The sequence below is a fragment of the Girardinichthys multiradiatus genome, chromosome 9 (genome assembly GCF_021462225.1).
Source record: "Girardinichthys multiradiatus isolate DD_20200921_A chromosome 9, DD_fGirMul_XY1, whole genome shotgun sequence".
Lineage (NCBI taxonomy): Eukaryota > Metazoa > Chordata > Actinopteri > Cyprinodontiformes > Goodeidae > Girardinichthys > Girardinichthys multiradiatus.
Genome location: NC_061802.1, coordinates 13,056,464 through 13,075,218, shown reverse-complemented (window position 1 = coordinate 13,075,218; position 18,755 = coordinate 13,056,464). Strand labels below are relative to the sequence as shown.

At 38.5% G+C, this 18,755-nt stretch overlaps 1 protein-coding gene across 2 annotated transcripts in view; it reads right to left on the bottom strand.

The window, feature by feature from the left end:
* The window catches only part of abca7 (ATP-binding cassette, sub-family A (ABC1), member 7), a 57,329-nt gene that overhangs the window by 26,043 nt on the left and 12,531 nt on the right, over positions 1-18,755 (bottom strand). The window contains exons 7-27 of one of the 2 annotated variants that reach the window (XM_047375724.1): positions 17,296-17,493; positions 16,443-16,535; positions 16,035-16,272; positions 14,230-14,369; positions 13,989-14,105; positions 13,679-13,876; positions 12,178-12,383; positions 11,797-11,973; positions 11,104-11,326; positions 10,774-10,995; positions 10,068-10,272; positions 8,907-9,020; positions 7,493-7,664; positions 7,180-7,311; positions 5,006-5,145; positions 4,748-4,885; positions 4,203-4,447; positions 4,054-4,111; positions 3,750-3,952; positions 1,779-1,911; positions 1,659-1,682 (exon numbers count right to left, since the gene is read on the bottom strand). In XM_047375724.1, the coding sequence (XP_047231680.1) occupies positions 1,659-1,682; positions 1,779-1,911; positions 3,750-3,952; positions 4,054-4,111; positions 4,203-4,447; positions 4,748-4,885; positions 5,006-5,145; positions 7,180-7,311; positions 7,493-7,664; positions 8,907-9,020; positions 10,068-10,272; positions 10,774-10,995; positions 11,104-11,326; positions 11,797-11,973; positions 12,178-12,383; positions 13,679-13,876; positions 13,989-14,105; positions 14,230-14,369; positions 16,035-16,272; positions 16,443-16,535; positions 17,296-17,493 (3,376 nt within the window). The remainder of the gene's footprint in view (positions 1-1,658; positions 1,683-1,778; positions 1,912-3,749; positions 3,953-4,053; positions 4,112-4,202; positions 4,448-4,747; positions 4,886-5,005; positions 5,146-7,179; positions 7,312-7,492; positions 7,665-8,906; positions 9,021-10,067; positions 10,273-10,773; positions 10,996-11,103; positions 11,327-11,796; positions 11,974-12,177; positions 12,384-13,678; positions 13,877-13,988; positions 14,106-14,229; positions 14,370-16,034; positions 16,273-16,442; positions 16,536-17,295; positions 17,494-18,755) is intronic. The other variant, XM_047375725.1, reaches the window with a different exon arrangement.

The window sequence follows — 18,755 nt, the reverse complement described above, 5'->3', positions numbered from 1 at the left end:
GTCATCCGGGATTCATAGAACCGTAGTTACAGTTGTAACTTTCGTTAGTTATTAAGCTAGTAAATAATAGTCCCTAAACATTATTTTACTAAATCTGATAACTAAGTAAACACCATTAAGCCCATTTCTCCAGAAAGATGTGGCTCTTTTCCAAAATATTCCCTTAATAATATTTCTTTAAATATTATTTTTAATAAATAAAGGCAGCTAATGAGACACCGTTGAGAATTAGTCATCCAGAAGGTTGGTTTTCTTCAGGATATCATTCTTTAAAACATTATATTAAAATAATATTTTATCTGATCTTGCATTGTGAATGGTTCTCTAAATGTATGCTGATTACTGCCTAAGTTGGTTCCAAGACTAACTTAATTTCATTTCCAGATTCTTCAAGATAATCCTTGGTTCTCAAACATAAACATTGCATGGTAATGTTGCATCACTCTATTGGTCACGGTTTCAACCAACTTGTTTATATTGTACATAGTCCATTAGTCTTCCCTATTCTTTAATTCTGCTTGGTAGTTTAGTTGGATTGTTTTAGCATAGTAAAGAGTTTGTTGATTGAAATATGTTTGACTTTGAGTTGACTTATTTTTGTTAATAAATTCTTGTATATTAAGAAATTGTGTGAATTTATTCCATACATGTGCAGAGTTTTGCTGTTCAATAATGTCAGAGCTCGTATCACACCTTTCTATTTTTCCTAATACCATCGCCTTATTGGGCTGGTATTCACAGGACAACCCTTAACAGACCGTAATATTATTTGATAAAATATTAAATAATATTCTCAGATTCATAATCACATTACTGGCAATTTTACTAATTAATTATGTTTCCCCTAAATGTTTAACAACTGATAACTGCCACCGATTCATATTGCAGTTATGTTCTGTGAATGTTGGACGTTGAACAGACATTGGTTGTTAAAACCCAAACCCTGAAACACTTAACATCCAGAGAGCTTCTTAATCTTCAAGTCCATAGATATTAAATTTCATTTCGAAATTATTTTCTAGTTTGTTGAGTTTTCAGACGGTAATATTAGGGACCATGGGATATCTCCTGTCCTAACTCCATTCCTTCATGTTCCCTTCCTTGTGTCTTTCCTTCCCTCCTTATTTGCAGTTTCTGTTTTTGTTCATTTGAAAATCCCACCCACTGTATAAAGATCTGCCATAAATTCACAGTGAACCTTAGTATTTACTATTTTAAAATTACCTTAAAGGACTGAGAACTCTGGAAAGTTAAGTCTGGGGCTAGCGAAGTATGGACTTTTCACATTGAATTTGTATAGAAACACTCCTAGTTTTCTTTTTAGTAAAGGCTGCATGCTCTTCAGATATTGCTGGTGGTGAACACAAAGACCAGAGGGTAATTTAAAATGTTCAGCTTCTAACTGAAAGACTAATGGTAAAGAAAATAACATGCAATATCCTGTTTAAGGATCATATATTTAAAATATCTTATTTCCTTTTAAAGTTTTGTGAAAAAAGTGGTATTCATAATATGTCTTAGTTACATCAAAATTCATAAAACCTGTAGAAGGAAGGAGGTCAAAGACAGCAAATCTTCTACATGTAGGGAATCTAGTACTATGAACAAATACAAACCGTGTTTTTCTATTAGGATTGTCTAAAAGTGGTAATGAGTACCTTTCTTACGAGCCCTTTTCCTTCCTGGCAGCATTGTGGAAACAAACAGTCCAACTTTCAGTCAAGCAGAAGACCAGTAGCTTTACAGTATTGGGGATCTGTACAGAAGTGAGTTCCCACCTGATTCTGGTTCTTCAGCAGGTTGATCCTCATCTTTTTGTACTGATGGCCGCTGGCCACTGGACGGTTCTGTTGGCTGCTGCGAAGCTGGATCAGCATCCACACCCGTTTCTTCCGCCACCCGAAGAAAGATCTTAAAATTAAGATGATGCTGTGTTAAACCAGTAAAACAATCATAACATATATACCTATGGAAGTAACGTTTATCTAATAGTCTTCTGTTACAGGCCCAAGATTAAAGGATTTTTCACATAAAGTCATAATTAACATCGTTTTAACTTCAAAGAAATTATGTAAAATAGCTGTTATGTTTCAGACACCAGGTGGCAGTAAAATGCACACAGCAGCTTGCAAAGAGGCAAGCACTCATAAAAAGTAAACCCATTAAGGTCTTTAAGAGCACAGCCGCTCCACAAATATCCAGCTTTTGCAGTAAGACGTTGTTGTGCATGCTCACACCCACACACAAACCAGATTAAAGTAGAGGTCAACTCTTCATAGACACACAAGCTGCACTGCTGCTGCTGTGTGTCTTGATGCAACACTGCTTCTACTCCTGCAGTGTTTCGTCTCTCTTTGGGCTCCATAGAGTTCCTGCAGCATGGAAAGGCTTCACAGCAGTTTGACTGGTTGCCTTAGCAACCAGTCAGCAACCAGTCAAACTGTCAGCCTCCTCTTTATTAAACACTTTTAAATGCAGGCCGACATTTTTAATAAACGGTAGGACAGGTGATATTTCAGGATTGTTTAGTGTCATAGAACATGCACCGACCAAATTTGCACTACACATTGTAAACTCCTGCGAAGTCCTACTTTAATAGTTTGGAAAAGTGTCGATAAAACGTTACAACTTGAAATGAAAATCATTGGTTAAGAAATTTAATCTGAATCGCACATTAAAAAATTAATTCCTCTCTATGACCATTTCATTGCAATACTTGTCATATATAAATACCAACTACAAAACTTTGGGACCCGGATTCATGCCCCTCGAACCTATTTCACACAATTTTGTTGGGAGTCTAGGCAATAGAACAAACACAGTAGCACATAATTGTGAAGTGGAAGAAAATTGATACATGGATACCTTGACATTCTTTACCAAGACATATCGAAAAACTGTGGTATGGACTCGGATCTTCTTGAATGCAAAAAAAACCCAACTTCAGTTTGATTGGATGGGTAAATAATGGAAAACGTTTCTCCACAGATTGTCAATTGAATTTAGGTCTGAACTTTGACTGGACCATTCTAACCGACGAACATGCTTTGACCTACACCACTACATCGTAGCGCTGGCTGAATGTTTAGGGTCAGCCTCCCAGAAGGTCAACATTTGTCCCAGTCTCAAATCCTCTGCAGCCTCTAGCAGGTTTTCTTACAACATTGCCCTGAATTTAGCTCCATCCATCTTTCCATCACTTTAGGCTAGCTTCCCTGTCCCTGCTGAAGAAGAGCATCCCCACAAAATGATACTGCAAGGATGGTGTTTTTAGGCTATGTAGTATGGGTTTTCTGCCATATCATGTTTTTCATGGAGGCCAAAAAAGTTTAACTTGGGTCTCATCTGACCAGAACACCCAATTCCACCTGTTTACTGTGTTCCTACATGGTCTGTAATAAAATGCAAATTGGTCTTTTTTGGGCATTTGTTCTCCACCCTTTCATGAAGATCATACATTATCTAATAGTTGCCCTACCAACAGGTTCTCCCACCTGAGCTGGGGCTGTCTGCTGCTCCTCCATAGTTACCATGGCCTCTTGGCTGTTTCTCTAATTGTTGTCCTGCTTGCTCAGCCAGTAACTTTATGCGGAGATGCATTTCTTGGTATTTTGCAGTTGTGCCACACTCATGGGGCTGAATACATATGCAATTCTCACTTTTATGGATTTCATTTGTAAAATAAAGTTTGAAAACCAAGCATCATTTCCTTCCTCTTGACAGTCATGCACCACTTTGTGTTAACCCACCTCTTCTAGTGTGCTATCTGACAGGCCGTAGCTGCTGATGCCCAGCTCTGGAAGCCTCTGGTCCAGTTCGGAAAGGAAGACAGCCAGACTGCCATCCTTGGCGGCTGCTTGCGGTACATTGATCACAGCTTCTCTTTTAGACTCCTCCACTAACCTCGCTCCGGGGACGTGCTGCTGCACCAGCGCCAGCAAGGCTGCCAGGTCTGCCATGAAGATGGTGAGTGTGACAATAAACTGGTTCTTGCATGTAACACATTAACATTTACAGATTACTCTGGAGGGCAGAGGCCTGGTTAATACTCACAGGAGCTGCTCTCCTCACTTCCCAGTCCAGTGTCTTCACTCAGTGATGACTCACTGTCCTAAAAAATACAGCAGAGTTAAAATTACAGCTAAGAATCAAAAAACAAGCCATTTCCGTTGCACAGAAACAATCTCATATTACAAGCAAACCTTTACAAAAGGAGGGAGCCTGGTGGTGCTGGTGCTGGCACTGGTGCAGATACTGGAATTACTGGGAGTGCTGGTGCTTATTTCTTCCCTCTTCACCACAGTCAGATAGTAACCAGATCCCAGCTTGGATTTGAGAAAGAGCGGCGATCCGCAGCAGCAGAGCTTCCCCTTGGAGATGATGGCAATCCGGTCACTTAGCAGCTCAGCCTCATCCATGTAGTGAGTAGACAGAATGATGGTTCGGTCTGATCCGAAAAGATACCACACAAACAAACATGACTAATTTGCACATCTGTATATGTTTTTGGTGTCATTTTGCTCAGTTTCTTCATGTTTAGTTAAGGTTCAAGCAGTTGATTTAAAATAACAATTTTTAAACAAAGTTAAGACAAGTAAAGCTTTAAGACGGACGAATCAAAACTGTATTTTTCTTTTAGCTTATCTGTTCAGGTTCATCATTTGCAAATGACGTCAGCGGTTTGTGAAGGTTTAAAGTATGTTTTCATCTAATTCCACCACTCATTAATAGTGACATTCACTGGTACCTTTACGATATTTGAGCAACAGATCCCAGATCCCTCTGCGGGAGTAAGGATCGACGCCAGCTGTGGGCTCGTCCAGGATAACCACTTTGGAGCCCCCAACAAAAGCGATCGCGACAGACAGCTTTCTCTGCATGCCACCTGAGACAAACACAAAAGGAGCAGAATACCCTCTTTAAAAAGGTAAACAAATAAACATGACATTTATAAATGTGCACCGTCTTTATTTTCAGACTCTGGATTTAAAACTAGTGACCTTACCAGAGAGGTTTTTGGTCTGATCATGCCGTTTGTGCAAAAGGCCGACGTCAGCTAGCAAAACGCTAATTTCAGCCATCACCTTTTCTTCAGACAGGCCCTTCAGACAACCATAAAACCACACATGCTCCTCCACTGTGAGCCTGATCAAAAAAAAATGGGAGAAAACAACTGTAGAGAAAAACTAAATACATTTTTTCTTTAAGTGAAGCTGTTTGTTAGTTGGAGTTTTCCCATCAGTCTTTATTTTACAACACATAAATAAGGTCAAGTTTTAGAAATGGTTCAATACATTTAGAAAATCTCAAAAAACTCAAAGTCTTTGATATTATAAGGAATGAGATTTCCAAAGCTTATTCCTTATTATATTAGGAAGGAGCTTTCCAAAGCACCATTTGTGCACCCCGTTCTTTCATGTAAAGCCTTATTTCAGAATGAATGGGAGGCATCTATGAACTGCATCATTCGAGTTTGTCATCAATCACTCAGGTTTTTGGATTTGGAAGAACTATTCATTATTATTTTCTACAACTCCTTATTGTAGAAGAAAAATAAACCAATCTGTTTTCTCACCATGTGGACTCTTCTAGTACTTCTTTAAATGTTATTGCATTTATGCTTCCTGTAGTTATTACCTGCCTTGATTAACATTTTCTTTTTCTTATCAGAGTTAAGGATCTCTGACCATGCTCAGTATCTCTGTTACGGATCTATGAAATGTATTGTTTTCAACAGGTTGAAATTCCTAACTTTGCTAATAAATCTGTTTGACTTAAAGCATCACTGTGCAGCAGTGACTTGTAGGAATGCATGCTTATTAGGACTGTTACAGCCTGCTGGAACTGCTGGAGAACATGAGTCACTGTAATGTGACCTAACAGGAAATCCTTTTAGGAGGAAGGTGGCTGTAGTCTGGATAGGATAGGATGGGTGCTACAGCTGCTTTTCTCCAGGTCTAACCATCTCCATAATGACCAGACAAATCCTGTTCATGTGCATACTTTAGTGCTTCATATATGGTGCTTTTATTTTTCCCATTATGGTTTAGTGAGCACTGAGTCCCAGAAGTGGAGGAAGAAATTAGTCCAACTATCAATTAATCTATCAACCGATTTTTGTTTTGGGATTTATCAACCGCTCTAACAAATTTTCCTCCAACACAATCAAACCAAATTCATACGAATTTGTTGTTTATTGCATGTTGCAAGAAAAGACTTTAAGTTACAATACAAATAAGCTTGTAGGTATAAAGTGCAAACTTCAGCCTGATCAAAAAAAGAAAATGAGGCGCTTCAAATTTATGTATTTAAAAATAAAAAGTCTGAATAGTCAGCATGTTGTGAAATAAATCAAATACGCCCTGATTAAACAGTAAAAAAACAAAATTAGGCTTAATTTCAGTCATGAATCCAACTCCAAAGAAAAAAGAAGCAATTGTTAAATAACCCAAAAAAATTTAAAGATGTAATAATGCAGGCAGGAATATTTGCATGCAAAATACATATCAATTAAATTTATTGGGCGTATTATTTACTAGTTTAGTTGGTTACGATGTTATTCACACTATCTGCGCAGTTAAATGTGGTCTGCACATTAACACACAGGCACAGCATTTACCAAACATAGATTTAGATACAGGTTAAAATATTTCATTAAACATTTAGTTGGAGGAAAATGTAGTAGACAGATGTGTTAAAGAATCCGAGTGCATCAAGTAGGACAAAACAAACTCACTGTAGCTGCGTTTCCATTACAAATTTGTGCAAAACTTTGTCAACATTTTGCCAGCGTTGAAGAAACACAATTTCACATTTGCGGTGTTTCAGTTAAATAAGAAATAGAGTTTAGAGAATAACAGATGTTATTTTAATTTTTTATTTATTTAAGAAATCAATATCCATGGATTATTGTTGTCGATGTCATCGATAATCCCAGCCAGTTGTGGCAGCCATAATCCACAAATTAGATCTTTAAAACTACAAAGACCCATATACAGAGGGCCCAGACCTCAACGAAGCCATCCTGGGTTCCAGTCCCGACCCCAGAGACCTCCACATGTCTTCACCCTCCCTCCCACTTCCTGTCTGTGGACTTTGGGAAATAATAAAAAAAAAGGCCACTAGTGCTGCAAAAAAATATACAAAAAAGAAAAACCAACTAAGGGTTTTTATCCTTACATGTCAAAGAGGACATTGTGCTGTGGACACACCCCCAATGTCTTTCGGATGATGTCCATGTCATAGCGGATGTCCATACCCTTGATGTACACAGTCCCAGAGGTGGGAGGGAACAGCCCAGTTAGGACGGATCTGACAAACAGAAACAATAAATGTTTATAACAACAGCTTCCACATTAAATTATAATAAAATTTCTTTACTGTTCAACAAACATGAGTTAAAAATAAGGGCTAGCTGTGGCCATCCAAGCACAAATTTCATGTCATTCTGGGGTCAATTTCACACAAGTTAAAAAGTAAGTCTCAGCCTTACATGGTGGTGGTTTTGCCAGCTCCATTGTGGCCAAGGAAGGAAGTGATCTGCCCCTCATAAAACTTCAGGTTGAGATGGTTGACAGCCATTTTCCCGCCCTTCTTGTAGATTTTCACCAAGTTTTTAATGTTCACTCCAAGATTCATATTATTGGGTTCTGTTTCAATGTGATCTAAACACAAAAATAAAGACATACTCAGGGTCCTAACTAATTGAAATATCCATACTTTTACAGAATCAAACTTCAAGGTTTTAAACAGTTTAAAAAGGTGCTTGAGTACAAAACATCCACCTAATCAGTTTTATTATGTGCATGTTTCACATATAAAAATAAGACTATGATTTATGAATTCTAGTTGGGCAGTGTGGTAAGGGCTGTAATACCACCTTTATGGTCTCTTACCTACTTAGAAATGTTAAACTCAAGGTCAGGATTATCCTACAGTAAATAGAGAATCCATGATTATTTTATGATCAGCAGGTCTGAACAGTTAGATCTACGGCAAAAATGTCTTAATCTGATATGTATTTATTATGTCATCTATAATCGGAAGACTCTGGTTCACTATGTTAATGCCGTCTTTACATTCTCTACACGTTTGGATGGAGATTTTTGGTTTTATTTGTTTATTTTTGGTTTTGTTAATGAGCCGTTTCTAATGTGTTCCGTCAGTCACTTATTTTATTCAATTATTAAAGCGCACTCTGTGATACTTTTATTTTAATTGCTAAAATGTAAAAGCAACTGGAATGTCAAGGCTTTTGCTGCCGTCTAAACAATATCCAGTTTAAAGACTCACGGGTCCAGTGTAGAACCCTGATCTAAAGAGGTTTAGAGGCAAACAAAAGAGTCAAAATAATCCTTTTAATTTCTAATCAAGTGTGCATTTTCAGCTCTGTATCTAACTTAAAAACCAAACCGATTAATGGGTTTGGCAAAAACATAACTTGTGCCTATAAATCAATTTTTAAAAAAGCCCTTATTTTACCAAAAACAATTTCTTGACAATGTAATAAAAAACCTTTTCTCATACTCAATTCTCTTTTTCCTCCCATATTTAATCAGATTTAAAAACTGCTCAAGTCTCGACTAAGAGTAAATGAAAAAACAAAAACAAAAAAATATTTTTCACAAAAGAAAGAAAAGAAAACTAAGGTGAAAACTAATTAAATTTAGCCGTCTTGTTTTCTCAGACCTTGATACTTAACTGGCTTAAACTCTCAGCTTGTTACCACAATTTGCTTAATTGCCTTAAGCTTAAAAAACTGCCAGTGCAGTCTTGTAAATCACATAGCTTTGCTTACAACTAGGATTCTCTTGACCTTCTACTATAATAACTTGCTGAGTAAAATGCAGAATTTCATAAATTAATAAATAAATCCCTCTGTGTAGAAGTCCAGCAGCTTCTTGTACCTTCATCCTGGTCTGCAGGTGCCGGTGGGATGGGCATGCCTACTTCTAAAGGAATCCCACCCCAGAAGTTGAGCTGGAAGATGAAGTACCAAGGCCTGGGGATGCCATACTGACCTGATGAGAGAGAGAACACGCACACACATGTATCTGCATACCACAAGGGTAATATTGGTATTTATACAATAGATTCGATATATTTTTATGAAGTTATTGCAAGATATTCTTACCAAGTGTGACAGCGACATTACTGATCTCTATAATCTGATTAACCGGGTCCTCTACACCTCAATATTTAGTAAGATTAGCATCTTGATTCCTATAAAAAATAGTAACTGCAACTTTTTTTTAACTTATATTTTAATTTTTTCTGTTCTATCATCAAAAGTGTAATCATTTACAGTTTGATAAACGTTTCTGGAACTTTAACCGTACCATGTGCTTTTGTCAGGTGGGACGAGAACACATATATCTGTTCTTGCAGAGAACGTATAGGCCTTTAGATTGAGCTTCTTGGTAACAAAAACACAAGTTAGATTTTGCATAAAACAAAGGATAAATCTCTGGGAAAGCACTTCATGCTCAAATAAGGTGGAAGATCACTGATGCTGTGGGCCTGTCTTTCTTTCAAAGGCCCCTGGAAAACCTTGTTAAGAGTTCATGGCATCCCTTAACAATAAGGGAACTTATTGAAAAGAAAATCAGGTGGACTTACAGCATAAAGAGAAAGGACCACAAGAGAGGAGCCAAAAGTGTGGATGATCAGAGAGATGGCTTAAAGAAGAATAACAAAGATCCGTTTTCTGGATGCTCCAACATGGTGAAAAGGGGGTTGTGCAAAGTATTAGCAGCAAAGGTGCTATTAAGTGAGGCATCTGTGAAAACTAAATACCTAAATAGTAAAGTGTTTTTTCCCACTCAAAAGCACTTAAGCTAAATTCAATGTATGAATTTTGTATATATATGTCATATTAGATGTGATTTTCTTAGACTTTTAATGATTAAAAAAAGCATTAAGGAAGGAGGGGCTTAAAATGGATCTATTGACCGTCTTCAAAAAGCTCCTCGGAACAATACCCTAAGCTATATCTATATAAAAAGAACATTTGAGTTTGGCTTTCTTGCAATCCAGCAAACAAGAAGAAAAACCTGAATGTGTCATACCAGGAAACACTGCTTCAATGTACCAGGCTGCAGCAGCGTAGATAAAGGCATCCACGTAAAGCATATTTATGGAGGTGGTAAAGCTGTACGTGTCCCCTTCCACAGGGCTGTCCCGCAGGTTGTACCACTGGATCCCCACGCCTTGCTCCTCATACTGGGAGAAATACTCACAGCCAAAACCAAAGGCCACAGGAGACAGGAAACTCTGACCAAAACAAGGCAATACATGCTTTTAATCTTCACCTGTTCAGTCCCTTGAAAAAACTATTCATTATCGTTAAACTTTAACATTTTGGTATGTTAAAACAACAAACTTCCAAGTATTTTATTCTGATTCAATGTAATATTGCATATTCATGGGTTAGAATGGCCTAATCAAAGTCCAGACTCAAATCCAATCCAGAATCTGTGGAAAGTATTGATAGTTGATGTTACTAGAAACTCTCCATCCACAATAATTTTTCTTCTACTCCATAATTATGCAATATTTTGTGCTTGTTGATCACATGAAATCCCAGAAAATACATGGAGGTTTGTGGCTGTAAGATGAAAAATGTGGTCAAATTCAAGAAGCATCAAAACTTTGGTATCATGTTTATGGACAAAAAGAAGCAGATTTAAGGAATCATTAGAAAAAACGTTTAAAATACCAAGTATTGAATTGTAAAAACAAACTTCAGATTTCTGCCAGAACGGTGTAACTCACAGCCAGGACCCTGTGTGTGAAGGTGAGGTGGTCTCGCCAGGCGACACACAGCACGTAGGGCAGATAGAGGCTGAAGTAGATGAGCCCTCCACAGGCAGCAGCTAGGTTGGCTTTGGAGAAAAAGGTGCTGATGAGGAAACACTGCATGATGGTAGCAGTGGCAAATGCCATGAGGAAAAAAAAGACAATAGTGGGGTCGCTGTAAGGCAATATATCGCCCCACTGGAGGACAAGAGAGAAGAGGGTTAAGAGAACTGTTGGCAATTATTCTTACATATGTTAAAAATGAATAAAAAAAACAGCATAATGATTATTTATAAGTTATCTCACCTTGAGCAGACCAATAAGAAGCACAGCAGAAATCAGGAAGGGGACCAAGCTGCTGATGAACCAGCTGAGCCACAGTGTTCCTGTGCTGAGACCCATTATCCTCATGGTTTCCTTCAGCCTCGCCTCCTTCTCATACACCATGCCTTTAATAATCATGGCCACCGTGTAGATCCATGCCAGAGTCATGAAGAGAGGTAAGGAGCGGTTGAGCACTCGAAGGAACCTGTTAGGTAGGGGGTAAAAAAAAAAAAAAAAGTTGAATGCAGATATTTCTGTGACAAAAGGATGATGTTCGGAAGCATTACAAGAGGTTTCTGATTTTAGGAGAAAAACATCTTTTTGTTTTTTTAAAGCTTGTGAGGAAGGATAAATGTCTGGGTATAAATTTCTTTGGGCAGAGCCTAATGCTTCTCTTCATCATGTGGTTTGTAGCTTTTGTCACAGGATAATAACACTCCTCTGCCAGACTAATAAATGTTGGAAGTAAAGAAAGTTGGCAGTGCATTTAAAGAACAGACAAACTAATTAATAAGAAGAAGCAATTAATGAACAAACAAATTTAACTACATGTAAATTAGGACCTGATGTGAAAGATTAGAATGTATTTAAAACTTTTCAAATATCTTTTAATAGATTTTCTACATTTTATGCCATTTTAAGACACTGACTGTGTCAACAGCCTATATAACTCACACATCGTCCACATAACAGGGGTAGGGCATCTGCTGGATGTAGATGCCGGTGGTCTGTTTAACTCCCGTTAAAACATAGTTCACAGCTCTCTCAACCAGGTCCTGAATATAGACAAAACCGCCCCAAATATAGCGCATGTCATTGAATGGGTCTGCAGCTGGACCAGGATCCCAAAACCTAACAAGATATTTAAAAAGATATACATTTTTATTACAAAATGTGATTTTTTTTTTCTTTAAAAAGCATATCGCAGAAAGTAATAAGCAGAAACATTTGCATTTACATAAAATCATCCTTATACCTCATTATTTCAACAGAAGAAAACATAAATAAGTCAACTCAGAAGAATAAAAAGCATAATGTATGAAGGATACTCAGTACCTGTCCTTAATCTTGTTGGTCCGGGTCACATCATCAATGTCCATTCGAATTTTGTAGGTGATGTGGGGCGGGAGCTCCGATGAGGACGTGTTGGGCAGCAGGAAAACCACACCTGCCCAAAACTGCCTGTCCTCTAGTAGCTCCAGAGCTCTGTCAATCAGCTGGCCCTCTGTGCCCAGCCCCTCCAGTTTGTCCAAACTGAAACACTACGAAAAAAAGACAAAATCTTAAATGGCAAGGACAAAACAAGAAAACATTCAGTTATTTATTTATTTTTTTCATGTGGCAATAGTCATCTTCTCCCAAACATGTATATGGGCTCTTGAAGTGGATATAAAAAGCCTTCAAATATCTTGGGGACAGAAATAAAGAAAATAAAAAACAACGGGGTTGGGTAAGCGTGCATAACTGACTGAATCAATCAAGGTAAAGTTCAGCTTTTGGTCTGCAGAGAGCTTCTAAAGCATTAGAGGAATATCACTGTTGAAAGGGATCAGTCAGGAAAAGGCTGGAAAAGTATTTCTGGCATTGGACGTAGCACAGAACACTGGAGAGAGGTCATCATCAAGTGGAGAAAACACGGTGCATTACTGACATCACCAAGAACTGCATGGCACTTCAACACTGATAAGGACACGAGAAGAAAACTGGTCAGGGTTGTTTCTAAAAGGCCTAAAGCTACATTCAGAGAGCTGCAGGAATTTCTGGGCAGTACAGGTTGAGTAGTACATGTGACAACAATCTATAGTATTCTTCATGTGACTGGGTTATGGGGTACGTATTTTCTAATAAAACCAGGGGTCAACTCCTTGGCCTCAACTCCAAAAGACACATTTTTCCACTGTAAAAACATTCTAAATAAAAAACAAAAGTGTCTTCAATATTTGCATCTATTGAGAAGACAAAAGTAAAAAAATGAAAGTTGCTAGATATTTTCACAAGTTGGTAACACTGTTGCCTTGCAGCAAGAAGGTCCTGGGTTCAACTCCCGGCTGGGGGTCTTTCTGCATGGGTTTGCATGTTCTCCCCATGCATGCGTGGGTTCTCACCAGGTACTCAGTCTTCCTCCCACAGTCCAGCCTGTTAGGTTAACTGGTCTCTCTAAATTGCCCTTAGGTGTGAATGAGTGTGTGCATGGTTGTTTGTCCTGTATGTCTCTGTGTTGCCCTGCGCTGGACTGGCGACTTGTTCAGGGTGAACCCCGTCTCTCGCCCATAGACTGCTGGAGATAGGCACCAGCTCCCCCGTGACCCACTATGGAATAAGCAGTATAGAAGATGAATGAATGGGTATTTTCATATGTCTTATATCCACGACTCAAATGGCGTTCATGTGACTCAGTTGTTCTTTTTTAGGCTTGACTCTTCATTTGTCCACGTTTCTCATATCCTAAGCACATATCGTACCTCAGAAAGCCTGGCGAAAGTCGGTTTTCTTGGAAGATATATGATGGGATTTAAAATGTTTGTAGTGTAAATCAACAATGGTGAATGTGGAAAACCTTGGTGACTTGGGCAAGAATGCCGATAGTGCTTCCAATGTTATTGTAGACGTCCAACCAGGTCAGTGGTGCTTCAGGTTTCCTCAGGTTGTCCGGCGAGGGTGTGGAGAGGAAACGAGCGAGCCGTGAGGCCGTCCAGGTGGTGTTTTCCAAACGCATATTAACCATAACAGCAATTTCTGGACGCCTCAGCAAATCCTGTTGCAAACACAAATGGAAGTTAAGGTAAAAAAAAAATGGTTTTCTTACATCAAATGGGTCACAACAAGCTAATTCCTTATGTTGCAGGAGAGCAGAGGATGAATCCAACCTGCAGCAGCCGAATCTCCACACTGGTCTCCATGTAGTTCTTGATTTGTGGTCCCACTTCTATCCAGGCATCATTTAGATCCTGAAGAATCTGAAGGTCTTCAAACGTTTTGTTCACCTACAGAAAATACAATAAGACCCAAGTTATCTAGCTGGTTTTTTTTAGGAGCTTTGGTGACAGCCTAGTAATTTCCCCATGGCACCATCAGTTTGTGTATCTAATGAGTTTGTGCATGCGGTACCTCCTTCATGATTTGTCGGACTGCAGGAGTGTCCGGTGTGTACAGCAGTTTTCCAATGAACAGAGGTTTAATTCCTCGCCATACGATGCGAGACAGAGGATTTGACTCCAGACTTTGAATCAAACTTCTACAGAAAGGTGCTACAGAAGAGAACAGGAGAAATTTTAACCTAACAAAATGATGCTACTAGGATGTGATTATCAGCAGCACAAAATATACTACATGTATAAATGCAAGAAGGCTTGAAAGAAATGTTCTATTATAAACTGATCTGAATAGATTAGATTATCATCAAAAAGGTTTCTGTAATTTAACTCAAAAGAAAAATGTATCTATAGACTTAGTAAACATGGTTTATTTCAAACATTCATTTAGGTTAATTTTGATGATTACTGCTTATAGCTAATGAAAATCAGTATTTACCATCTTAAATTTAACAAAGACCAATAAAAAAAAGATTTTTAAAAACAGAAATGTTATGGCCTACACAATCATGGGGAAGACTCCTGACAGTCCAGTTGACAGTTATGAGGAGAGTAAGCTGCTAAAGGTCACTGCTAAAGAAACTGACTGACTACAGAGTGCTGTCTCCAAACAATAATATTGGGAGAGTTGAGTGGAAGAAAAAAGTGCGATACAAAAAAGTGCACAACCAAAAGAAAAAATCAACCTTCAGAGAATTGTGAAGCACAGTCAATTCAAATGTTTGGGGGATATTCATTGACTGGATTGCAGCTAGACTCCATGGTTGAAGACCCACCACACAGAGAAATATCCAGCACAGGAGCTACAACCATCACATTCCTTATGCTAAGTCACTTCTGAAACAGAGGCACCTTCAGAAAACAGAATAAATGAAGGTCCCAGAGCCCGGAGGAATACTGCAGAGGCTCAGAATCCAACTTGCTTGAGGTCTACTGTGAAGTTTCCACAGTCAGTGTTAATTTGGGGAGCCATGTCTTCTGCTGGTGTTGCTCCACTGAGTTTTATCAAGTCTAAAGTCAGTACAGCCGTCTACCAGGAAATCTAGAGGACTGCAGGCAAACTTATGGAGATGCTAGTATTTCCTTTTCCAGCAGGATTTGGCACCTGCTAATCCTGCCTAAACTACCAATACCTGGTTTAATCAACATGGTATCACCATGTTTGAGTAAGCAGCAAACTTGCCTTTAACTAAACCCCATAGAAAGGTTTTGTAAGAGGATAAAAGAGATCCAACAATACAGACAACTACTGAAGCAATCTGAGAATCCTTAACATCTCAGCAGAGCCACAAGTTGCTTTTTCTGCCCAATACAGTATTGAAAATGTACTTTACAGAATATGGACATATAAAGATAAGACTGAATGTGCAATGTTCTAATTTTCTGACAAACACCGATCCATCCTTGCAAGGCTGCAGGCAGGGCTGGTATCAATCTCCAGTGATCATTGGGCGAGAGGCGGGTTTCACCCAGGACAGGTCGCTAATCCATCACAGGGCAACACAAATACAGACGGCACAACCGACCAAGCACACACACACAAATAATTAGGGACAATTTAGAGATATCAGTTAATCTGTCATGTTTTTGGACAGTTGAAGGAAGCCAGAGTACCCGGAGAAAACTTGTACATCCACATAGACAAAGTGCAAACTCCATGTAGAAGGACCCCAGGCCAGGTTTCGAATCCAGGAACCTCTTGCTGCAAGGCAACAGTGCTACCAACTGCTGATTAGCAAAATATGTGTAATACAGAAGGTTTCTATTTTAAAAAAATGTACTAGAAAAATGTCAAATTCCCTGATAAGAAATGCTTCTTACTCGTCTTGTTGTTGCTGTCGAGCACCTCATCCTCTGTGCCGTTTATGCCCAGTAACGACTTGAAGTTATTGTCTTCATACCAGTTGAGCGACGGGATGCGTTCTCCGCCAATTTTGGGGTGACCACACATGATCGTTGAAAATGCTCTAAAGCTTTCGCTGGGCAGAGCTGTGCGACTTTCAGGATACAGAAGACTAAGAGCTTCATTCATTTCTGCAAAACTAGAAAGGGAGGACAACTGAGGGAGGGAAGGAAGGAAATAAAAGGGTTCAGAGGAAGAGTGGACATCCATAGAAAGGAAACATCAATTTAAGAAATCAGTGAAAAACAAGTACAAATTATAAAGATTAAAAGGACAATGCCTGCCCTGATAACAAATTATTGACACCAAAGGAAATCTTTTCTCACATCATCTATAAGGACAGCGAGCTCCTGGGAAACTGAGGTGATGGCCTGACTGACAATCCTGAGCTCCTCAGCACTGGCGATTAGACGGTCTCTCTGTCAAACATTTAAAAAGGTTTTATTAACGTTTGGGGATGAGATAGCAGAGCATTCATCACAAAAATAGACCTTTTCTATTTTATAAATGTTTTTTTACACAGTGCCCTTTTATTTATCTTCTTAAGTATACTCAGTATAAATCACCAAGAAAAACTTTTTGCCCTCTTACGGATTTCACTTTCATGTTTAAATGTTTCAGATCAACAAAACTCTGTCAGACAGAGATCACCTCAATAAATAAAAAATGCAGTTTTTAAAGGATTTTATTTATTAAGACTACGCTTGTTAAAGGAAAACAAAAAAGTCTAGGGTTTGTTGAAGTTTGGACTTTAATCCAATTGAGATGCTGTGGCGTGACCTTAAACAAGCCGTTCATGCTGGAAAACCCGCCAATGTGGCGAATTAAATAAGTTAGCAAAGAACAGAGGGCCAAAATTCCTCCACAGTGCTGTAAAAAAGGTTTGATGCCAGTTGTTGCTGCTATGGGGGGGGCACAACCAGTTATTTGCTTTAAAAGGAAATTAGTTTTCCACAAAGGCCCGGTTTGGTTTTGTTTCTCTATAAATCAAAATCTGAATTTCAAAACTGCATTTTGTTCAGACTCCAATTATCTTAGTTTATTATTAACATTTGTTTCATGATCCCAAACATTCAGGTGTGACCAAAAAAAAAAAAAAAAAGCAGGAACCGACCAAATCTAAAAAACAAAAGGCAAAGACTTTTTCGCAGCATTGTAACCTCCATACATCACACTCACTGTTAGGAACTTGGTCACATCAAGCTGAGAGAGGAAAAGGCGCTCAGCATCCCGCAGGACATCAGCTGGAAGCTCACAGAGCTCAGTCTGGAGAGCCGTCATGTCGGCTGCACCTCCGTCTACGACCAGAAACTGTCCCACAATGGTTGCATTGCACACCAAGACTTTCAGCGGCGTCTGGGCTCCAGTTAATAGAGCCTGGAAAGGAAAATATTTAAGCCAGTTGGTTGAGTTGATTTTAAGATGTTAAGCTATGCGGCAAATAATCTATCAGACGTAGAGAAAAGGAGATGTCTGCATCTGACCCAACATGCTCTAAACTGTGAATTACTAATGCATATAAAAACGACAACACATTACAATGTGGCCTAAACTGGGCATCTGTATGCAGCTCACACAAGGCAGCACCTGAAACCTATCATATGAGGCCTAAAATTCAAATACAAAGCCTGAAGCAGAAACTGCTAACAACTCTCAAACTTTTCCTGCTATGTTGGCAAATTTATTTACCGGTTAAGTGAAGCTTTTTACACAATTACAGGCATGAAATGTAAGTAGGGACAAAATGGTAATACATGGGTACAAAGCGAGGGTGCAAACAGACTAAGAGGTGAAATGACCTGGAGCCGTCCCAAGGACCACCACTGTTAACAGAGCTTTCCTTTCCACTGTCGCTACATGCATGCTCAGTATGAGGGATTGCTGCAAAGCCATTGCAAGTGACTGTCCACTGTCGCTACATGCTCATTTAGGAGGAGTGACTGCTACAAGTCACTGACTCGATGCAATCAGCTGGGTTTTCTTGGATAAACTTTTTAACAAATTTGAATAATAAATTGAATCTGCCTGCCTGATAATTAGAATCAATTGGAATGTATGTACCTGACTTGAAATCTGTATGATTCGATTGAATCGACTTTGTAAAATGCCTTGAGAAGATGTGTTGTGAATTGGAGCTATATAAATAAAACTGAACTGACTTGAATTAAAACCACTTAGACTTTGTTGGATGATGTAATGAAAATGAAGAAAAGAAACTGTCCCACTTTTGGCCCTGTTAATATTTGAAGGATGTGATTTATTTATGCTTTCCATTTTCACTCTGATGAATACTTTTCTAAGTCAAAGATTTTCACACCAACACTAACCCCAGCATTCAATTTGACCATCTTGAATAGAAAAAGGCAACAACAACCACAGGAAAAATGTTATTTTGATGTTTTTTATCATGAAATCTTGATAAAAATCATCATTACTACACAACTTCCTCTAGTGAAAATGAAGCTAATGTTTTAAAGTATATAATGCCTTGTTTTTTAGCTTTTAGCCTAATCACTGAGCATATCAAACAGAATAGAACAGACTTGAATAGAAATATATTATTATACAATTAATAAAAATAGCATACTCAGATTAAATTAAATGTGCAACTGAGTAGGGTAATTCCAACAATATATACA